This window comes from Tachypleus tridentatus, chromosome 12 (assembly GCF_004210375.1).
Source record: "Tachypleus tridentatus isolate NWPU-2018 chromosome 12, ASM421037v1, whole genome shotgun sequence".
Taxonomy (NCBI): Eukaryota; Metazoa; Arthropoda; class Merostomata; order Xiphosura; family Limulidae; genus Tachypleus; species Tachypleus tridentatus.
In genome coordinates this window covers 76135781-76157419 of record NC_134836.1, presented here as the reverse complement: position 1 = coordinate 76157419, position 21639 = coordinate 76135781, and the positions used below count along the sequence as shown (strand labels likewise).

General features: G+C 35.2%; 1 protein-coding gene across 1 annotated transcript; it reads left to right on the top strand.

Moving 5' to 3' along the window:
- Positions 1-3729: 3729 nt before the first annotated feature.
- Positions 3730-20380, top strand: LOC143233672 (transport and Golgi organization protein 11-like). The gene is made up of 4 exons (XM_076470159.1): positions 3730-3871; positions 7169-7382; positions 18019-18250; positions 19606-20380. The coding sequence occupies exons 2-4, from the start codon at positions 7172-7174 to the stop codon at positions 19823-19825; spliced, it is 663 nt and encodes a 220-aa protein (XP_076326274.1). The 5' UTR covers positions 3730-3871; positions 7169-7171; the 3' UTR covers positions 19826-20380.
- Positions 20381-21639: the final 1259 nt, after the last annotated feature.

Here is a 21639-nt window from a genome sequence, read left to right as displayed (position 1 = left end):
CGAAATTCAAAACAAACAAACAATCTTCTTATGCTGGAAATAAGGATAGATATTTTTTATAAAGTTCTGCAACTAACGGCTGTTCTTTTGAAGCGATAAGTTTATCGAACTGCCTCACTAAAATATAAGGCTCGATGGGAAAAGATAGGTAGCTCATTGTGGAGCCTGACAACAACAAGAACATTTGAGTTTTGTTACTATATTATCTGTAGATCTTTTTTAGGTTCGAATGTGTACTTTCTGACCCAGCTTATTGTTGCACAAAACAAATACAATATGTTCTCGAAAGAGGACAAAACGCGGTGAAAATTAATGTCATATTGATAAAATCAGGTTTGCAAAGCCGAACATTGTACGTCATAGTCATTACTAGCTTTGACAAAGCAATCTATTCATATACCTTATTTACTAATGAAGAAAAATGTCTTCCCTGTCGTGACATATTTTATAATCCATTGCAAAGAGTTTTGAAATCGGTAATTTATTTAAGAAATAGTAAAAGTCGGAAATATATAAATTGGACAATTACATCATTGGAAACTGAGAATCCTAAAATTAGGTTTGACTGCTATGAATTGTCACTTGACGTTGGCGTAAAATTTGAGATTGGTTTCTTTACTGATGCAAATTAATATCTTAGAATATTATTATTAATACAATATGTACAATGTAATAATTATAAAACAACCATCTCTCAATTTCTTTTGTTCTACGTTTTTATTTTACAAAACTCTGTTTGTTCAAGTCTATCAAAACACTGTTTAATTACCTCTTTGTACTAGCTATGAAAAAAAAACCATAAAAAATAACTGACTTACTTTTCACGCTATTCATATTTATCTAAAAATGTTCATCGCTTACATTATTCTCCCAAGTGACAACAACAACCATTCTCAAGGTGTAATAGTTTTAAGTGTGCCAAATTTACAAAATTGGAAAGTCGTTTCGATATATTCTCTTTCTTTCTTTTATTTTTTATTGTACACTCTGGTATACCAATAACAACTGGATTATGTTCCGATACACAAAGTAATACGAAATGAATTACCAGTAAAATAAAGTCTATGCCTTGTAATTAAAACAGAATTTTGTCATTTAATGATTTTTGTTAATGTGAAAATGTCAAAATATTAAAAAAGTAGTCCTCATACGTTTTTAATTAGAAACGATAACAGTAAAATTTTATAAAGATGGAGTTAAACGAACATTTAACAGTTTTTTGGTATTCATGGGTTTTACATCTCAAAGGTGTACAATTCTGGGAAAGAAGATGCAAATATGCAAAGATTATTAATCAAAATAAACCCTATTAAAGTATTAAATCAAACTCACAACACATCACATCAAAATGTAAATATTGAAGTGCTATGCTAAGATTTCCCAACATGTCACATTTATTAGCAAAGGAGCGTCTACACACTAACCTTTTGCTTAAAGATATCTAAAAGTAAAATTATTAGAGCGTTTATATCCAACTTGGTAGCAAATATGTCTACCCCAAGCAATCAACTCTCCACAACGTCCCTACATGTCTTTGTATGATTCTGAATGGAGTTTTTTGGGACAGTTCTCCATTCCTTCACTGTAGCTTATCTGAGAGGATCCGTTGGGAGAATTAATAGTGAAATATGTTTTAACTGATCCTGAGCATTATGGTCCATCGAAATAAACTCATATCTAATGGCATCAGTGAAAGGCTTGAAAATGGTTAAGATCTCATACCTATAACGCAGAAGATTAAGAACAGTATTCCAATTGATGTATTAATATATTCATTGAAGAAGGTACTTTCCATAGCAGGAGAGAATACTAGATCCTTCGCGTTCAGCTTTTTCATGCAACCACGCATTATATGATCACCGTGGAAGTCAAAATTATATCTATGGAATCACTTATAATTTCCACTTGGTTCACTTAACGTTCAAATATTCGTAACGGAAAGGTTATGATAAAAATGTCTCTTGGTTTCCTGATGGAAATGCTAAACTATAAAAGTACAGATACTGCAAAGAAATGCAAATGAATATCAAAAGGTTTAAGTTCAATATTTCATGTAAATATTTAAAACACTCGAACGCTAAACATTCTTTACCACACAATCAACATTTTTATTCTGAGACTGATTAACTGTCTTAAAAGTCACTCTACTTGGTTCAACGACTATTCACGTCATCCTTCTGGGTGTTTCAACATCAATTTACTCACGAGCAGTGGCGTATTTAGGTAGGAGTTAGAGGGGGTTCAACCCCAGGACTTATGGTCTTAATGGGAACCCATTGATAATTTTATTCTATGTAAAATTATATGGGTTGTAGGGTCCACAAAAATTGTTAGCCTCCTGAACCTACACAACCTTAAATTCACCACTGCTCCCGAGGATAACGTAAATCTACGTTGAACCAAGTAGAGTGGGTGCCTTTTAAGACCGTTAATTAATCTTAGAATGAATGTTTTAATTGAGCATTGAACAACATTGATCGTTTAAGTATTTTAATGCATTTTATAAATGAATGATTTGGAACCCAAACAAGTAAAAATTATAAAAATAATAAATATGTAAATTGATGAAGATAATGGTATTGTATTGTAAAAACAGATTATACTTTCATTTGGTAAATTATTTTTGCAGAATATATTGTTTTGATTATCTATTTGTATGTTTATCGATATGTGTAAGTTTAGACAATTGATCTCATACTTGGGCAAGGTCCGGCATGATCAGGTGGTTAAGGCACTCGACTTGTAATCCGAGAGTCGTAGGTTCGAATCTCCGTCAGAACAAACATGCTCGCCCTTTCAGTTGTGGGTTCGTTATAATGTGAAGATCAAACCCACTATTCGTTGATAAAAGAGTTGGCGGTGGGTGGTGGTGAGTAGCTGCCTTCCCTTTAGCCTTACACTGCTAAATTAGGGACGGCTAGCTCAGATAGTCCTCGTGTAGCTTAGCGCGAAAATTCAAAACAAACAAACAAACTTGGATAACGTCAGAGATGCACAAAAACTGACTGCTTTAGCTTATTTAAGAATATTTTGATAATACGTTAAAGATTAACTGCATAAAAGAGTTTCATGGCCAAAAATGGAAAGTAATTAGTTAAGATATTATCTTAAAAGAGGAAAGCTTTGAAGTTTAACGAAGTTTGATACAATTTTATGTTCAGTCATTGTTGTTTGTAGTTTTAGCAGGAAGTATGTGACTCTATTTAGCACCCCTAAAACTTTATTGTATTTAACTAAATACAACTGCGAAACTTTTGTTAGTTTTTATGTGATTTGCTCTAACAAGTTAAATTTAAAAACTAGTCATTTTATACTGAAAAGCAATTATAAAACTCCATGTTGAGTGAAACGTATCGTCTTCAATGGATATAGCGAGTGTAGTTTGTTTGGAATACTACTGGTATACACTCTTCTAATATTTAAAAATCCCCAAAGAATAGATAAAGAATGTATTGTTTAAAAATATGCTTATGACAAATATAATTATAATCATTCTTCGCCAACTGGTAAAAAGCGATCACATTATAACGAAGTTTCTCCATCTTCTGTATATTATTTTGTTACAATAAAATATTTAATATCAAACGGTATAAAACAAAATTGAACCTCTCTTAGCATTATTATTATTATTTTAAATATATATTTTGAATTGTACTATAAAGCCAAAGCCTCACCAATCACAAAACAGAAAATTTAACGCTTTATAAAGATATGATAGAGGGCGTTAAATTTTTAAACATTCATGCCTTTAGAGTCTGCATCGGTTTTTAGTTGTTTTCTGTGACATTAAACTAGAAAGTGTAAGGTTGTTAAGCACTAAATTTAATAGTACATACACATCTATTTAAACACAATCAAAAACAAAAAGAAAGTAAGTTCAGTTGTACCAAATGTTATTACTATTAATTAATTATTAGAACAGAATGATATACATTAACCGTTATATTTGTAAATCAATCGCCAATTATGACGAAATCATAGTTTCATATTTAAATTTATAGGGTATAGTTTAGACTTAAAGAGTGGAATGTGCTACGTTTAGTATTACTACCTTTATATCAGCTACATCAAATTGCTTAATTCACAATCTAACAAAACATCTAATAAAACTTTGGTAACTCTGCTTGAAAATGTATTACAATTTGCATATCTAACATCAGTTACGGCTTGTGTATTTTACAATTAAGATGATACTGAATACCAAAAAAGATTTTAAGAACGTAGTTCAGATTTTCAGTGTATTAAAACAAAAAGTGTGTGCAATAGACGTATGTGCGTGTAATTTGTAAATTGTAATGAATTTGTATAAGTCAGCCTGTATTGGCGTGTCAAACTCAGGGTGTTATACGTTTTTGATCTTCTGTGTGTGAGATGTGTAATTGACTATTATGTATTATGTGTGTAATTACTTTTTAAAATATTTATGTACTGGACTAAAACAAATACTATTAAATGTAGTGTGTTTATGATAAACTTTTAAGTAGTATATAGATGGAAGTCTATTTTGTTCTATTTTTGAAGAAAGGATGTGTGCTTTCGAAAACAAATACGAGGAAAACAATCCAGAATTATTAAGATATGTTAAGGATAATTTACAAGACCACCTTTTATAGTGTTGTTTTTGTTTAAAAGAACAAACGTGATGGATTAATAACTGCAAGTCCATTAACTATATTTTGAAGAAAGTCTATGGATGACAGTCCCAGAAAATTCACAGCTCCTATAAAAGCTTTGTGATAGTTCATGTACAACTTCCAACATCTTAGCAATTATGAAAACACTGAGCTATGGGTGTCATACAGGAAATGCAAGGTATATCAGCTATTTTGGCAGTTTAAAACCAGGGGTAAAACGTGCATATTTCTTACAGCTTCAGAAATCAAATGGAGAAAAAAAAGGAGCAAACATCTTTGACATAAAGAAATAAAAAATACACGATGCTTATAATTCTAAAACTAGCAAAGAAACTTGCATAAAGAAACTGCACACAGTCTAAACATATATTTGGTGTGGAAGTAGATTACAGTGACAGTATATATTACATTCCCACCTATGTACTTGTTAGAAGTTTACCAAGAAAGCTGTATTGAATTGTTAAATTTGATATTTTCTTTTTTCTCTTACAATGTTCATAGTCTGTTATATATGATATTTTAAGTTATTGAAAAAATAATTCGTAATTGTCAAGTACATATTTTATATACAGTTGGATGCAACAAATAGAAATAGGTTATAAGCTTGTGAAAGTAATAAAAGAAGCCAGTAAAAATATAAAAAAAAAGGAAAAATATTAATAAAATGGACTCCACATGGCAACACTGTTTTCACAAGTGAATTCTGGCAGCCATCATTATGTGAATTAAATTACATTAATATATTGCAGAACACAATTGTTACATTCAAGATAATTAATACAATTAAAATTAAAATAATATCTTTGGTAACTCAGTGATATTTAGTAAAGCTCATAAATTTTTATACTTATGCATTATATTTGAAAAATGCAAGAAAATTAGAAAATAATGTGGTATTTGTATCAAAGGAAATGAAAAGATTTAAACATCTAAATATAGTAAATGATGAGTGTTTAGGAAGAGTGTGATGAGTAGTAACATTAACATATATTCTAAAGTAGTTTTATAAACGTGATCTGATACAGTGGGAAGATATGCCATAAGTTATTACCTATAATTAGCAAAATTGCTGAATGTTACATTTTGACAAATTTTTTAGACTGTTTGTATGTCACAGTCCAATTGCTAGATCATACTTAGTTATAGAATGATCTATTTCCTTTAGTTCTTGTCCCCCACTGGTACAGCAGTAAGTCTACAGATTTACAATGCTAAAATCAGGTGTTCAATTCTCCTCGGTGGACTCAGGGAATAGCCTGGTGTGGCTTTGCTATAAGAAAACATGCACTCCTTTAGTTTTTAAAAAATTTGACGCTGTTTTAAACATTTCGGTACTATTGTTCCAATACACATGACTTGCAGATATAGTTGCATAGAGCCAACAGTGTTTTGAGGTGGTTTTAAACAGTTTTTTTAGACCACAGACACTTGTAGTTATGCACTAAAAGGAATAGAAGTACAGGAGATTAATTCTAATTGAATAGTGTACTCCTGCGTAAGTTATAAGTAATGTAGTAGTGAAAATATGTAGTGCATGTTAATTTACTATTAGTAGTAAATATTGCCCTGTACGAGGAACCTAAACTATGAAAAACGAGGGTTCATTTGATCTTAACAGGCTGTCCTCACAAGCCAACCTTTCAGGAAAATAAACATTTAAGCTTACTTTTTTTTCTTTTCGGAATTTTTAGGATGCATCTATTGATGCAGATCACAAGTTAAAGTAATCATCTCTTTATGAAGTCAGTTTGGATTCACTTTTAAGCTGGACTATTTTACATATTTCTGATTTTGGTTCTCTTGTTTAAGAAGTGATACTGACTTGTTAAAAATGGTTCAAAAGAGGATTGCTCAAAACTTCTATAAACACTATTATGTTTGATTTATTTTAATGACCATTTTATTAAAAGCGCAGATACATTTCAGGCTTATAATTTATTTCCCCTCCCTTAACGTTTTCTGCCCCATCCATCCTGAATGGAATACCTGACTGTGCCACTGATTACAACACCTACATATTTGCATGACTAAATTGCACAAATGTTTGTGCACTGAAGAATTTAGGATTACTTGACTTGACAGCTCCATGAGCTGAATATATTATAAGAATAATGTTGTTGTTTTGAATTAAGCACGAAGCTACACAATGGGCAATCTGTGCTCTGCCCATCACGGGTATTTAAACCTGGTTTTTAGCATTGTAAGTCTGCAGACATACCGCTGAGCCGCTAGAATAATGTAATAAAGTTTCATAAAGCCTTTAGATGGTATTGTATAGGTTCAGTACTAAACATGCATTGAGACAGTTGTGTACAATTATAGTGTAGTGGTTGTCACCTCTGAATGTACTTTTACGTGGTGATAAAAATTGTATTGTTACTATATAACTACTAGCAAGAAGATGTATTAATCTGTATATAAGAGTAAAAAGGATTTCAAAAGAAGTGTTAGAAGGTTGTCCATTCAGCACTAAGAATATCAATGTAAACTTGGTCAATATTAACTCTTTATGTTTTGTATTGCTGATAATACAGGAGATGTCTCAAGGAGAAAACTCACAACATCAATTTTCAGGAAGTTTTGATTCCTTTTACAACCATGACTTCACAGCAGAAATCAATACAAAAATGACAGTCCCTCAGAAAATCAGTTTCATGGAAGAGTCCCTCACCACCGTCAGTCGACCACACACACTAGATGACTCAAAAAATCTGTTTATGCATGTTCCTGAAAGGATATTAGTTTTAGGTAAAGTTATTAACATTAAATTTTATGATGAATACCAGAGACAGGTTTGTAATCCTCACAAAACTGACTACGTTGTATGAACAACAACAATATTGCAAAACATATTCCAGTAAGTACAAAGAAGTGGGACAACTTCATGTTATTTCAAAATATTGTTACATTTACTTTTATCTCAATGCAAAAATAAGTAACCATGGTTTAATTTGGCAACTTGAGTGGTAAGTTTGTATTCTATAGACAGCTGGTATGGGTATTAAAACTTTAATTAAAATATAGTACAGAACAACGTTTCGACCTTCTAAGGTCATCTTCAGGATTCTTTTTTGTTTTGTTAACCTGAAGATGACCTAAGAAGGTCGAAACGTTCTGTATTTTAATTAAAGTTTTAATACCCATACCAGCCATCTTTAGAATATATTTTTACTTCAAGTGGCTTTCTCATCATCATGGTAAATATTTGGTAGTATTGTATGAGTTGTATTACTGTTTGTTGGATAAAAGGGAAAAATAGACATAATTTGTAGAACAAAATAGGTTGGACATATAAAATATTTTATTAATAGTTATATTGCAGCAGTTATTTTTACACATTTTTCATTAGTTTTTGTTATAATACGGTGGTTTGACCACTGTAATTAAGGTCTCATTCAAGAAAAAAAGAATGGGGTTTTATTATGATAAAACATTTTCCTTTTTTTTGCATGTATTTAGAAACATAAAGGTTTACAGTAAATACAGTACTGTGCAAAATTATTAAGACAAAGTCAAAAATTAGATTTCAGGCTACTTTCAAAGAACAATAGAAGATAAATCACAGGTGAAACATCAACATTTTATTAATCTTCACAGTTAGTACGTTAGAAACTCAGTGGAAGAGCTTGAGTTTAACAAACGGTTGATATTTTGTGTGTTTCTTTTTGTGTTAATAACTGCAGACAGTCTTTCAGGCATTGTTGCAACATATTTAATCAAAGTATCCTTTGAGATTTCACTCCAAGTGTGTCTAACAGACCCCTATGAAGTTTCTCTGGAAGTAACTTTTGACTTGTCATGTTTTTGGTTTATCAAATCCCAGATCTGCTCAGTTAGATTGAGAATAAGACTCTGTGTAGGGGTCATTGTATCATTTGAATGACTTTGGAAGCTTCTTTTTTAGCTGAGTAATTTCTGCATGGGTTGGATGAATGTTTAGGGTCATTATATTCTTAGTAGTAGAATCCTTTATCAGCAGTACACAAATCACTGTGTATACTATGATGGGTCAGTATCTGATGGTACTTGTGCTGGTCTATTATACCATATATGTTGGAAATATCTCCTGTTGCCTCAGCAGAAAACATTCTCGAACCATCACACTACCCACCTAATGCTTCATGGTAGGTGCTATGCATCAAGGTAAGTATCTTCCACCAGACATACAACCTGCACTTTGAATCAGATATTTCATACTTGGATTCATCTGTCCTAACATCCTTTTCCAATCACCAACAGTCCAGTTTTACACTTTTTAGCAAATTTCAGTCTTTTGACAGTATTTGGAGATTGAGGTAAAGATTTGTTTTAACTGCTACACAACCAAATGTTCCATTTCTTGTTCACTGTTCTTGATACTGTAGATCTGGACACTGTTCTGTCAGTTGGTACATGGTTGTTTATCTAACTCTTGAGATTAGCAACAGTTTTCCTTGTGTTCTATAGGCTGAATAAATGAAGATACTTAACATCAATATCACTGTGTTTAGGAGTTCTACCTCTTTCCCATTTTCACATTTATCTGTCTGAGTTTCCCCCTCGGTGTGGATTCCTGTACGTGGTGAGGGGACCTCCCAGGGAAGGTTCTGTTCTATCTGGTTACCTTCTCTGGGATCTAAACATCCACCCATGTGTTTGCCGTGCGTGGTGACCCGTGAAGGGGAGGAGAGGATCCTGGTGGTTGAGGGGTTCAATCCTAACACACCACTTTGGCCTCGAATTCCTGTAGACGGGTGGCCTTTGGGTGGCCCCCCTTGGGTCAATCGGCTGGTCCACTTGGGCTAGAGTCAACCAAGTACCAGTGTTGGAAGTTCTCAACGGGTGTTGTGGACATTGTGCCTGATGCTGGTGTTTGGGTATAGTGCTCACGAAACCCTGGCGTTGCTGCATTGTTCTTGCGTGACTTTGTAGTGCGTCCCCTTGTAGGACTCCATGGTAGGTGGGGTCAGTGGGTACCGAAATTTTTTCCTTTTCCTATGGATCCTCTAAAAAATTTAAATAAAATTGTAAAAAAACAGTCAATGGGTAGCGACCCGTCTTGAATACTCAGAACAGCAATCTTCAACATCAGTAACACACGTACCTCATTTTCTTATATTACATTCTCTTCGGAAAAAACCTTTAGGGCAAATGTCTCCTTTTTTTATTCAAAAGGGACTAGAGGGACTTGCTGGCTCTCAAAATCAGTAAAGAAACTTGATCTGGTGACATATTGGTTGAAACATCCACATCCCAACACAGTGAACTCCTCTTCAATTCAAAGGCAATTGGGGATATACCTATTGAGGTTACATCCCATGCTACCTTGAATTCTTCACGAGGAGTTATTGTTGAAAGGGATTTGAAGAACGTTCCTGAGTCAGAGATTCTCGCTGGTCTCTCCACTCAAGGAGCTTCTGCAGTGAGGCATCTCCACCGCAAAGATGGAATTACACTGCCAACAAATACCCTCGTTTTAACATTTACTTCACCACGTGCACCTGCCACCATCAAGGCAGGTTATCTCATTTGCAGGGTTCGGTCATACATACCAAACCCTCTTTGATGTTTCCAATGTCAGAGATTCGGCCACTCAAAGACATCCTGTCGTGGTTCCCTGACATGTGCTCGTTGTGGAGGCAAGGACCACGATGCCTATGACTGTGACATAAACCCACATTGCGTAAACTGCAATGGTTCTCACCCCTCTTACTTTCATTCTTGCCCAAAATGGTTGGAGGAAAAGAGGTGCAGCGTTTGAAAACGACACATAACATTAGTTATCCTGAGGCTCGGAAATTGCTGTCCACAACTCCATCTTGGACATATGCTGCTGCACTTCATTCCACAACTACAGTGGGAGTGCAGACAGATCTCTCTGTGCCTCCAAGAGAATCGTTTTCAAAACAAATGAAAAGCCTTTTGACCTCCGTGGTTAAAAAGGTTAATGAATCGACTTCCACATCTATCTCTGTTCCTCCCATACCTTCCAACAAACCTCAAGATCCATGTCCTTCAGTTTCAAATACAGGCATTTCTTCTGATACATCTTTTTCTCCCACCACAAGAGACAAAACAATTATTCGTTCGCATCCTCAGTCACTGGATTCCCCTTCCAATAACAAAAACCTGCCCACCCGACACAGAGCAGGATCCATGGAGGTTGATAGACCTCCTCCGACTAAAGACAGTAAAGAAAAAAGACTTGGTCGTAAACCGAAGGGTTCTCCAGCCACTTCACCTACCCGTTCTTAAAAATGGCCACCTTGATACAATGGAACTGTCGAGGTTTACGTTCTAATCTGGATGATATCAAAACGCTGATTGCTTCCTACCATCCTGTTTGTCTTTCTTTACAAGAAACATTTCTCAAAACTGCTGATACTGTCTCCATTCGGCAGTTTTCTCTGTACAGAAATGACAGGTTGTGTGATGGTCGAGTACATGGAGGGGTGGCACTGTTGGTTGATCAACATGTGCCCACCCTGTCTTTGTCACTCAACACACCCTTGGAAGCTGTAGCTATCCGTGTTTCCTTGGGTCATACCATCACTTTGTTCTCTTACCTGTCCCCTGGAAAGACATATGATCAATCAGATCTTGATGCTCTCGTTGAACAATTGCCATCTCCATTTCTAATCCTAGGGGATCTTAATGGACATCATCCCCTCTGGGGAAGTGCTATTATTGATGGGAGGGGCCGATCTGTAGAGCGGATGCTCTCTGATCACAATCTTTCTCTTTTCAATACTGGTTCTTCCACTTACTTTCATGCACCTAGTCAGTCCTTTACCGCTATTGATCTCTCAGTTTGCTCCCCTTCATTATTCTCCCATTTTTCATGGAGGGTTGACAGGAATCCACTAGGCAGTGATCATTTTCCGATCCTTTTGAGAGAGACTGGCGTGGTCGATGCCACCCTACCAGCGTGCCCGGTGGAAGCTGGATCAGGCAGACTGGTCCACTTTCACTGCTCTCGCAGAACTTGATCCTGCCATCGTAAATCAGCCATCAATAGACGACTGTGTAGCAGTGGTAACTGACTGTATTACACATGCAGCTGCTCAGTGTATTCCTAAAACTACGACACCTTTTCCACGATATCCTCGTTCGTGGTGGAATCCTGCTTGCCACATAGCACGGAAGGCTCAAAAGCGGGCCTGGGATACTTTTCGTAGATATCCCACACTTTCAAACAGGGTTGCTTTCCAACGGGCCCGTGCACATGCTAGGTGGGTAAGACATCACAGCCAGAAGGAATCTTAGATTAAGTTCACAACCAGTATATCTTCTACCACCAGTTCCAAGATCATATGGGACGGATTCGAAAGGTTAATGGACACTACAATTCTATCCCCCTCTCGATCTTACTCTCTGATGGTCAGGAGGTGACTGATGTTCGGAACATCGCTAACACTCTAGGTGAAAGCTTTTGCCAGGTATCTAGCACTTCTGCTTGTTCCTCCACCTTCCTGGCCATCAAGACTCGGGCACAGCGATCACCTCTTTCCTTTCGAACTGACTGTTTCTTTGACTATAATTGTCCCTTTACCCTGGTGGAACTAAAAATGGCCCTTCATCGGTCTGCCAGTACGTCTGTTGGACCTGATGATATTCCTTATGACATGCTGCACCATCTATCTCCTGCTTCTCTTGATGTCCTTCTGATTGTTTTCAACCGGATCTGGCAGGAGAATGTTTTTCCTGATGCCTGACGCCAAGCTATTATTTTACCTTTCTCTAAGATCCCAAGATTCCTTCAAACTACCGTCCAATTGCTTTGATGAGCTGTCTCTGTAAGACATTAGAAAGGATGGTTAATGCTCGTCTTGTTTGGTTCCTTGAATCAAACAACCTCCTCTCGCCCACCCAGTATGGGTTCCGTCGACAGCACTCCACCACAGACCACCTAATTCGCCTTGAAACATCTATCAGAGAAGCCTTTCTCAACCGCCAACATCTTGTATCAATATTCTTTGACATAGAGAAGGCTTACGACACAACATGGAGGTATGGCATTTTGCGAGACCTCCATACATATGGGTTACGTGGCCATCTACCCATGTTTATTAAAAATGTTTTAATGGACAGGAGATTCCAAGTTCGTGTGGGTTCGACACTTTCCCGTTCTTTTGTACAGGAACTTGGAGTCCCTCAAGGCTGTGTATTGAGTGTTACACTCTTCAGTATAAAGATAAATGCCATCACTGAACAACTCCCTCTCACTGTTGCGAATGTCGACGACTTTCACATCTCATGTCAGTCATCAAACATGAGATATATTGAGCGGCAACTACAAACCGCCCTCAATTGTGTACGGAAGTGGACTCTGGCGAACGGCTTTAATTTCTCTCTCTCCAAAACTGTATGCCTGCACTTTTGCTGTCGACGCGGTATTCACCCTGATCCTGAACTTCATATCGGTGAAGTTTTGCTGCCAGTGGTCCCGGAGACCAAGTTCTTGGGGCTTATCTTTGATCGTAAACTGACCTTTATACCACACTTAAAGCAGCTTTGGGTCAAATGCACAAGAGCACTGAACATCCTCCGTGTTCTCTCTTCTACCAGTTGGGGGGCAGATTGCTGTTCAATGTTAAAGGTATATCGTGCTCTTATTAGATCGAAACTCGATTATGGATCAATGGTCTATGGCTCTGCCAGACCCTCAGTCTTAAAGATGCTGGACCCCGTTCATCACCAAGGACTTCGACTCTGCACTGGGGCTTTCCGTATCTCTCCAGTTCAAAGTATATACATTGAATCTCATGAACCTTCTCTACACCTTCGCCGTTTGCAACTATCTTTACAATATACTTCGAAACTTCATTCCTTACCAAAGCATCCCACCTGGAAATGTGTTTTCCTTCCTCGGTGGGCAGTACTTTTTCAGAACAGAGGATCTGTCATTGCTCCGTTTGGCCTTCGCATCCGGGAGCAATTGGATGAATGGGTCTGTCCTTGGATAACATTGCAGATTCCACAGGTGGCCCATCCCACCATGGCTTATTACAGCCCCCCAAATGTGACCTTTCTTTCAGTCACCTAAAAAATGCAGATACTCCAGATTGGAAGTACCGTCTTTTATTCAATGAATATCTTTCAAACAATCATTCAGTTCCCATTTATACAGATGGTTCCAAATCAGGTAATTCAGTGGGCTCTGCTATGGTTTGCTATGGGTCAGTAGTTGCGTGCAGAATCCCTTCTACAGCTTCTGTGTTCACTGCTGAACTGTATGCCATATCTCTTGCCCTGGATCATATTGCAGCTGAGCAGTACTCCAACTGCACTATTTATACTGATTCGCTTAGTTTTATACTTGCCTTGGAATCGCTACACGTTAGCTCACATCCTATTCTCGCTGATATTCGAAACCGACTGGCCCATTTCTCATTAGCAGCTACTTCAATCCAGTTTTTCTGGATACCAGGCCATGTTGGTATTCGCGGGAACGAGCTTGCAGACATGGCAGCTAAATATGTCTGCTTCAGCACCATCACTCCTATGCCTATTCCGTACATGGACTATGGTGTTGTCTTCAAGGCTCGGCTCCGTGCCAGCTGGCAGTCCACTTGGAATGAGCAATGTGACAACAAACTTTTTCAAATCAAACCCAAAATTGGACTTTGGCCATCTAGCTTCCGTAAAGTTCGAAAGGAGGAAGTTGTTCTCACTAGGCTACGCATTGGTCACAGTTTTTTAACTCATCATTTTCTTTTATCTGGAATTGATGCACCAATGTGTAGTTTGTGTAACACTCAAATCACTATCAGCCACGTTTACTTTCTTGCCATCGTTACAATTCTCAACGACGGCAATATTTTAAACATATTTTTCCCAGGGTCAATCTGTAACATTGGACAGAGTTATTGGTGATGGTGACTCTGTCCACCTTGATAATGTTTTTAATTTTTTAATGGCCATTAACCTTTTTAATCTCATTTAAGTTATTGCATATTTATTCATTACACCTTTTTAATTGTGGTTCCTTTTTTACAGTTTTAATCTCTCTCCTTCAATTTGACAATGGACAAATGCCAAAACCATAAATTACCTCGACACCAGGACTGGAAAGGCCAACTTCAGGTGACTAACGCTCCTGTTTGAACTATCCGTTTGAACTACTCGTTAGTCATCCTGGCGAAGTTGTTATTATACTTTTGCTGCATATCATTTCACACTTTTACTACTTAACTTTTAGTACTGGCCATATTGACTCATAACCCGGAACCAGGACTGGAAAGACCAACTTCAGGTGACTGACGGTGGTTTTTATACTTACCTGTTAGTCTTCCTGGCGGGTTATGATCATTACCATTCTGCTACAGGTAGTTCTTTACAACTTTGTTGACTGGATGTCAACATTGGTTTTTAAGCCATTTTCTGTTTTAATATGCCGTTTTGCTTTTATCTTCAATTACTTTTACAAATTTTACTCCATTTACTTGACTTTTATCTTTTTACTGGACATTTGGCTACTCATTATTACGATTTTATGGAGTGTCTTTTAAAACTTTTATTCTTTTACATTTTGATAATAGCTGCTATGACACATTACCCGGAACCAGGACTGGAAAGGCCAACTTCAGGTGATTGACAGTGGTTCTTGAACTTACCTGTTAGTCTTCCTGGCGGGTTATGATCATTAACATTTTGCTAGAGTAAATATTTTACAACTTTGAAGACTGGATGTCACCATTGGTTTTTACACCATTTTCTGTTTTAATTGCTGTTTTGTTTTTACCTTCATTTACTTTTACAAATTTTACTCCATTTACTTGACTTTATCTTTTTACTGGACATTTGGCTACTCATTATTACGATTTTGCAGAGTGTCTTTTAAAACTTTTATTCTTTTACATTTTGATAATAGCTGCTATGACACATCACCCGGAACCAGGAATGGAAAGGCCAACTTCAGGTGATTGACGGTGGTTCTTGAACTTACCTGTTAATCTTCCTGGCGGGTTATGACCATTACCTTTTTGCTAGAGTAAATACCTTACAACTTCTTATACTCTGCCTCCTATCTTAACATTGTAGACTAGGTGTCAACATTGGTTTTATACTTTTTTGTTTTACCTTCATTTCCATTTATGTCTATTACTACATTTATTTATTATTTTTTTTTTACATTTTTACCTAATGTCTGGCGCAGATAGCCTCGCTGCTTTGTGCCATAAAACACTAAATCAATCAATCAACTGTCTGAGTTTCATGATATAGGATGTACATGACATTATTTGGTGAGCATTTCAAGCCTCCAGAAATTTGTTGAGAGTCCATCGAACATCATGTAAAGCTTTTATGTAATCTCTGCTCTACTGACAGTTCACTATGCTTTTTTGGCCGTTGCATGGCAACAAAACTTTATATATAGTGTTAAACATTTTTCATCAAGGTTTATTTCTGGGGTGCTAGGACTGATTTTTTTTTTCAGCATATACTGGTACCATATGCTTACTCCTTGATAGTTTCTTTCTGTATAGTTAAGGTACTGCATGGGATACCATGACAGTTATTTCATGCCCTCAGTACAATCAGTATGTTCATTGAAGCAGAACTCTTTACGACATACCTTAGTACAAGTATATGGGAATTATAAAGAATGATAAGCATTCTCACTCTGGTTCATTAAATTTTCAATAGTGTTGACATTTATATTCTATAATGGTGTGGAACGATTATCCCCATAAGATGAAATGAATAACAAAGTATTCTCTTCAGTGATGTCAAGAAAACCCACTTGTAGAGAAATATGTATGCAAAAAACGGCTCATTTGGGTTAAGAAAATATTTTACGTAGAAGAGCGAACAACGTTTCGACCTTCTTCGGTCATCGTCAGGTTCACAAAGAAAGAGGTAACTGACCGGAAGCTGTCCACATGTTTGGAAGGGGTTGTGTAATTGAGTGTCGGAACATAGATGGCGGTGTTAGATGTTTGAATATATAATTTATTTTATTATATTTAATATAGGTATAAAGGCATTCCTTTATATTGGTTTATTTTGGGTTTAAGTTGTTGTATAAGTAAGGCTTCTTTAATTTTGTGTTTTGTTTATGTTTGTTTCTTTATTTAGTATTTGAGTGTTTTCTATGGTTATGTTGTGTTTATTTGACTTGCAGTGTTAGAAAACGTGTGAAGGTGACTTTTTTATGTTCTTTAAATCTGGTTTCCATTTTTCTGCTTGTTTCTCCAATATAGAAGTCGTGGCAGTTATCACATTGTATTTTATAAATAATGTTAGTGTGGTGTTTGTCAATTATATATTCAAACATCTAACACCGCCCTCTACATTCCGACACTCGGTTACACAACCCCTTCCAAACATGTGGTCAGCTTCTGATCAGTTACCTCTTTCTTTCTTTGTGAACCTGATGATGACCGAAGAAGGTCGAAACGTTGTTCGCTCTTCTACATAAAATATTTTCTCAACCCAAACAAGTTGTTTTTGCATAAAAAGTATTCTCTTGTCCTAACACTTTTGCACCATTCTGTAAATTGAAAGTCAGGTCATAGAATATTTTTAAAATTATATTTTAAAAAAAGTATTTTTCACAACATGAAAAAATTTGTAAACAAAGAATACTTAATAAATTATCATTTCATTTTGTTTTACTTCTGGCCTACTAATGTTTTGACAATGTGTACAAAATAGCTTGCAAGTAAAAAGAGTTAGATGTCACTTGTATTGTGAGTGATTGTAAAATTATTAATTTACATGGCACAATCTGTGGAGGATAAATTATTCCAACTATTTATTTTGTCTAATAAGTAGCATGTATTTTGACCATTTTTAAAAACATTGTTGAAATCAGAAACAGCATTATACTTAAGACAGCTCTGTTCTGAAAATTCTTTTATGTAAATGATATTGTCTTTTGTAAGCATAACGGAAACAGTCTTAAAATTGTTTGTTTTGTTTTAAAACAGAAACCAAACTTTTCCAGAATAAACATGACTTAAACATGAGGTTAATTACTTCTCATTTAAAGCTCGAGAGATGCTGTCAGATACTTTACATTTTCACAAATTTATGGTGCATTTTGAACTACAGTAACATACTCCTGATGTTCCTATGCACCTTTCTGAAAATATTTTCTCATTTTTTGTTGCAAAAAATATTTATTAATTAAATGTACTACAATAAATTATGATTCGGGTTTTTCAAATTTTAAAATGATGGTAAGAATATGATTTTGATAATCAAAGTGTCAACAGAATAAACCTAAGATAAGATGGCTTTTATACACATGTATAAAGGTGTTTTTTGGTGTAATGTATTGCCGAATATTTTCATTAAAAATATTTGCTTATATGTAGTCATGACATTAAACTGAATTTATTGGATTATAATGTTTTCGAAGGACACTACATTTGACTATAAAGGTTTCTACTTTTAGAAAGTAATCACCATGTGGAAGGAAGAGAATCTCTTCCTGGAATGAATATTGAGTGCAGTTTTGTGGGTGAACAGAAGTCTGACATCCATTTAAACACTCCTCCACATACCTTAACCCTAGGTGAACATTACTTTCCTACCATATTTGAGGAAGAATCAGGTGCAACTCAACAGAAAAATCATAATGGAAAAATAGATGCAGATGTTTTCCCAAATAAATTAGACCACTCCAGGTATGGCAGTTGAGTAACATGTAATATTTGATGAAATGAACCCCAATTTTACTGGTTTTTTAATTACTTTGTATTTACTGTACAGGATAACACATATTTCAAATTACATTGTAAGTGATTAGGAAAGTACATTTAATGCTAATATCTTTGCTGTTATGGACCCATAGTGGTCCTTAGATCACGAGCTAAGAGCCATGGATCTCTGTTCTTAATATTACAAAAGAATCATCTAATTTCATGTTTATTATTATCATTAGACAGTTAGATTTTTGTAGCATTAAACTAACACTAACGAGGTATCTTCTGAAACTAAAGAAATTAAGTTGCTAGAGATAGAACTTAGTGGTTATTTTTCATGAGTTTCAGGGCATTAGATAACTGTATTATTTTTTCAAATATTAAGGAGTTTCCAAAAAGTTATAATTCTTTTTCACGTTTATTCTTGGATGTTAATATTATTGGAATTAAATTTTCAATAAAATATTCTATTATTTTATGCTGAGTAAAACATTCTGAAGGTTTTGTATACATTTTATAACTACTTGTTTATCAGATTAATGTAGGGTATTCTCTTCATATGAAATTATATGGTTGTCCCATTCTTTTTATCTAATATTTTAGCCTAATTTCTGCCATGTTTAAATCCTTTATACTTATGACCCGTAAATTATGTAAATTTTTTGAAGTCATCAGATTGATGAGGATGCTGATAATGAAGAGAACGATATTTTGATTGAGAAAATGTTTGATGACTTTGATCAAATGTAAGGGTTATTAACATTGACAAGCATATTTATAGGACAATGAAACTTGAAAAGACTTGCTTGATATCGAAAACTGGATAATGTTAAGAGAAACTGAAAACCTTTACATAAATGCTTCACTTGTTGATTAACACTAAATTTCTAAGATCTAAGAGTCAATTGGTTGCTGTTTCATAAAGGAGGGTTTCACACTGTTAACGTGATGAGAAAAAGTAGTAAATTTCAGTAAAACAAGTTTAAAAAAAATTGCTGCTGTTTTTGCTGAATTACAGTGAAATAAGAAAGATTTGGGCATTAAGAGTTTTAGTGTATTTGGTCGGTTATGTGTTTCTGTACTATTAATTTAAATAAAATCTTTGTAAAACTTGTTTATAATGAAATTATTTTCTCCTACAAATTTGAATTTTTTAGATTAGTTTGTCTTAGGCAATAAGGTGTGCTAAAGTTTAGATTCTTTGCATTTTTTGTTAGAAGATAGGATAGTTTGAAAATTCAACATCTAAGCAAGTGTTCATTGTTTAGGGGTTACACATAATGCTAAGAAGTTTGCTTTTGTATGTCTTTTAAACACTTAGATGTTTTGTTTTTAAGATACCAGCTACCCTTTTCACAACCTTTGGAAGGACTATCAATAAAAGAAACAGAAGAAGAAGTTGCTCTTCTTCGTAACCAAGTTCGTCACTTGAGTCGCCGCATGCTTGCAGTTGAACAGGAAAACCAGCAGAAACAACAGAGAGAAATTATTTTGTATGCAATGAGTGCACTGTATTTTCTATTAAAGGGAATACTGTGGCTCCATCGACATTGGTGATTTGTTTTTTGTTGTAAACTGTCTTCTAGCCTATATACTTGTAGTATACCAGGGTTCTTAAACGAAAGCAGCAGAAACCAAAATTACAGCTAAGTATTATACCTTAAAAGTCAGTCTTGACAGATTACAGTAGTATCAGATTTTAATGCTGAAATTTTACAAAGGAGGAAAGGAAAGAAAAGAAATGGTTGTTTCAAGTGTTTTATAAGATTTCAGTCTTTCTTCATACTTTTAGCCTAAACAAGTGTTCTGTTGTACCAAATTCAAATAGAGGCTATGTTAGTATACATTATAACAGACGACGTGTTCTTTAGATGTAAAAAAAAATGGTTTGAATTTATGAATTGTCTGTAGATTTGTATATAAGTACATAATAGTATCATCAGATGTGTAATGTTGAACTATCTTTTGTTTATGATGTAAATGCAAAGAATGTTAATTATAATTTAATTGTAGAAGTTCATCTCCCATAGATAAAACAAAGCTGGAAATTATTCGTGTTCACATAATTGAATAAGGTATATTGTTACTGAATAAAAGACTAATGAAATATGATCACAACAGTTGTTTATCCATTTTTATATGTATTATGTGTTTGATAAACTGAAACCTATTTTAAGAACTGAGACACAAACGTATTATACTATCTTACCTATGAAGCGATCATCTGACATCTCTCTTTGTTACTTCATAAATAGGCCTGGCATGGCCTAGTGCGTTAAGGCATGCCCTTCGTAATCTGAGGGTCGCAGGTTCGCGCTCGAGTTGCGCCAAACATGCTTGCCCTTCCAGCCATGGGGGAGTTATAATGTGATGGTCAATCCCACTATTTGTTGGTAAAAGAGTAGCCCAAGAGTTGGCGGTGGACGGTGACAACTAGACGCCTTCCCTCTAGTCTTACACTGCTAAATTAGGGACGGCTAGCACTGATAGCCCTCGAGTTGCTTTGTGCGAAATTCCAAAAACAAACAAAACAAACTTCATAAATAAATTTGTTCTCCTTTGCCATAATATGATCCAGTAGGTTGTGAATGTACTACCACTTTCCCAGTTATGGATAAGGCTCTATTACTGTTCATTTCTTTTCTGTTCTTCATTGACAGTGAAAACAAAGCTTGCATTCTGGTTATGAGTTTTTTTTTTATTGGACCTTTTATGAGGGGGGATGAGGTTTTTCAAGCTGTGAAGGGAATTTTAATATATATGCATCACTTTTTTTCATATTTAACTGTGAAAATTGTAGGACTTAAGAGCACAAATTTTGGCAAGATAAGAGTCATCTTTAGCTAAGACAGTTTTATTTTGCTAACAGAGTGGTTGGCCTTTGGAATGAGTTGCCTTCAGATGTTGTAGAGGCTGTAAATTTAAATGAGTTTAAGACAACAAAATGTGATAAGTATATGAATGATAAGGGCTGGCTTTAATTTTATTTTTTAAGTTAATTTAGTTTAGAGGGTGGGGCAACTGAGATGGTCGAATTGGTATCATGTTGTCCCAAAAAGTTATGTTTTCACATTTTACAGATATACTCACACACACACTGTTGTAAAGAAAATACAAATCTGACTTTTCTTCAGAGCACCTACATACACATTCCATTTCCATGTTATTTCTGATTTATAAATGTTCCTCAAACTTTTCCATATTTTCTCTCTCCATGTAATTGAAAGTACACTTACATATGCCCAATACTTTATTTCATTACTTTTGTTTTTTTAATTTTGAGCAAAGCTACACGAGGGCTACCTGCACTAGTCGTCCCTGATTTAGCAGTGTAAGACTAGAGGGAAGGGGGCTAGTAATCACCAGCCACA

Coding starts and splice junctions, on each gene's coding strand:
- LOC143233672 (XM_076470159.1), top strand. CDS start 7,172: ATGTCTCAAGGAGAAAACTCACAACATCAATTTTCAGGAAGTTTTGAT. Junction 7,383..18,018: donor TGAAAGGATATTAGTTTTAG/GTAAAGTTATTA, acceptor TTCTACTTTTAG/AAAGTAATCACCATGTGGAA. Junction 18,251..19,605: donor AATAAATTAGACCACTCCAG/GTATGGCAGTTG, acceptor TTTGTTTTTAAG/ATACCAGCTACCCTTTTCAC.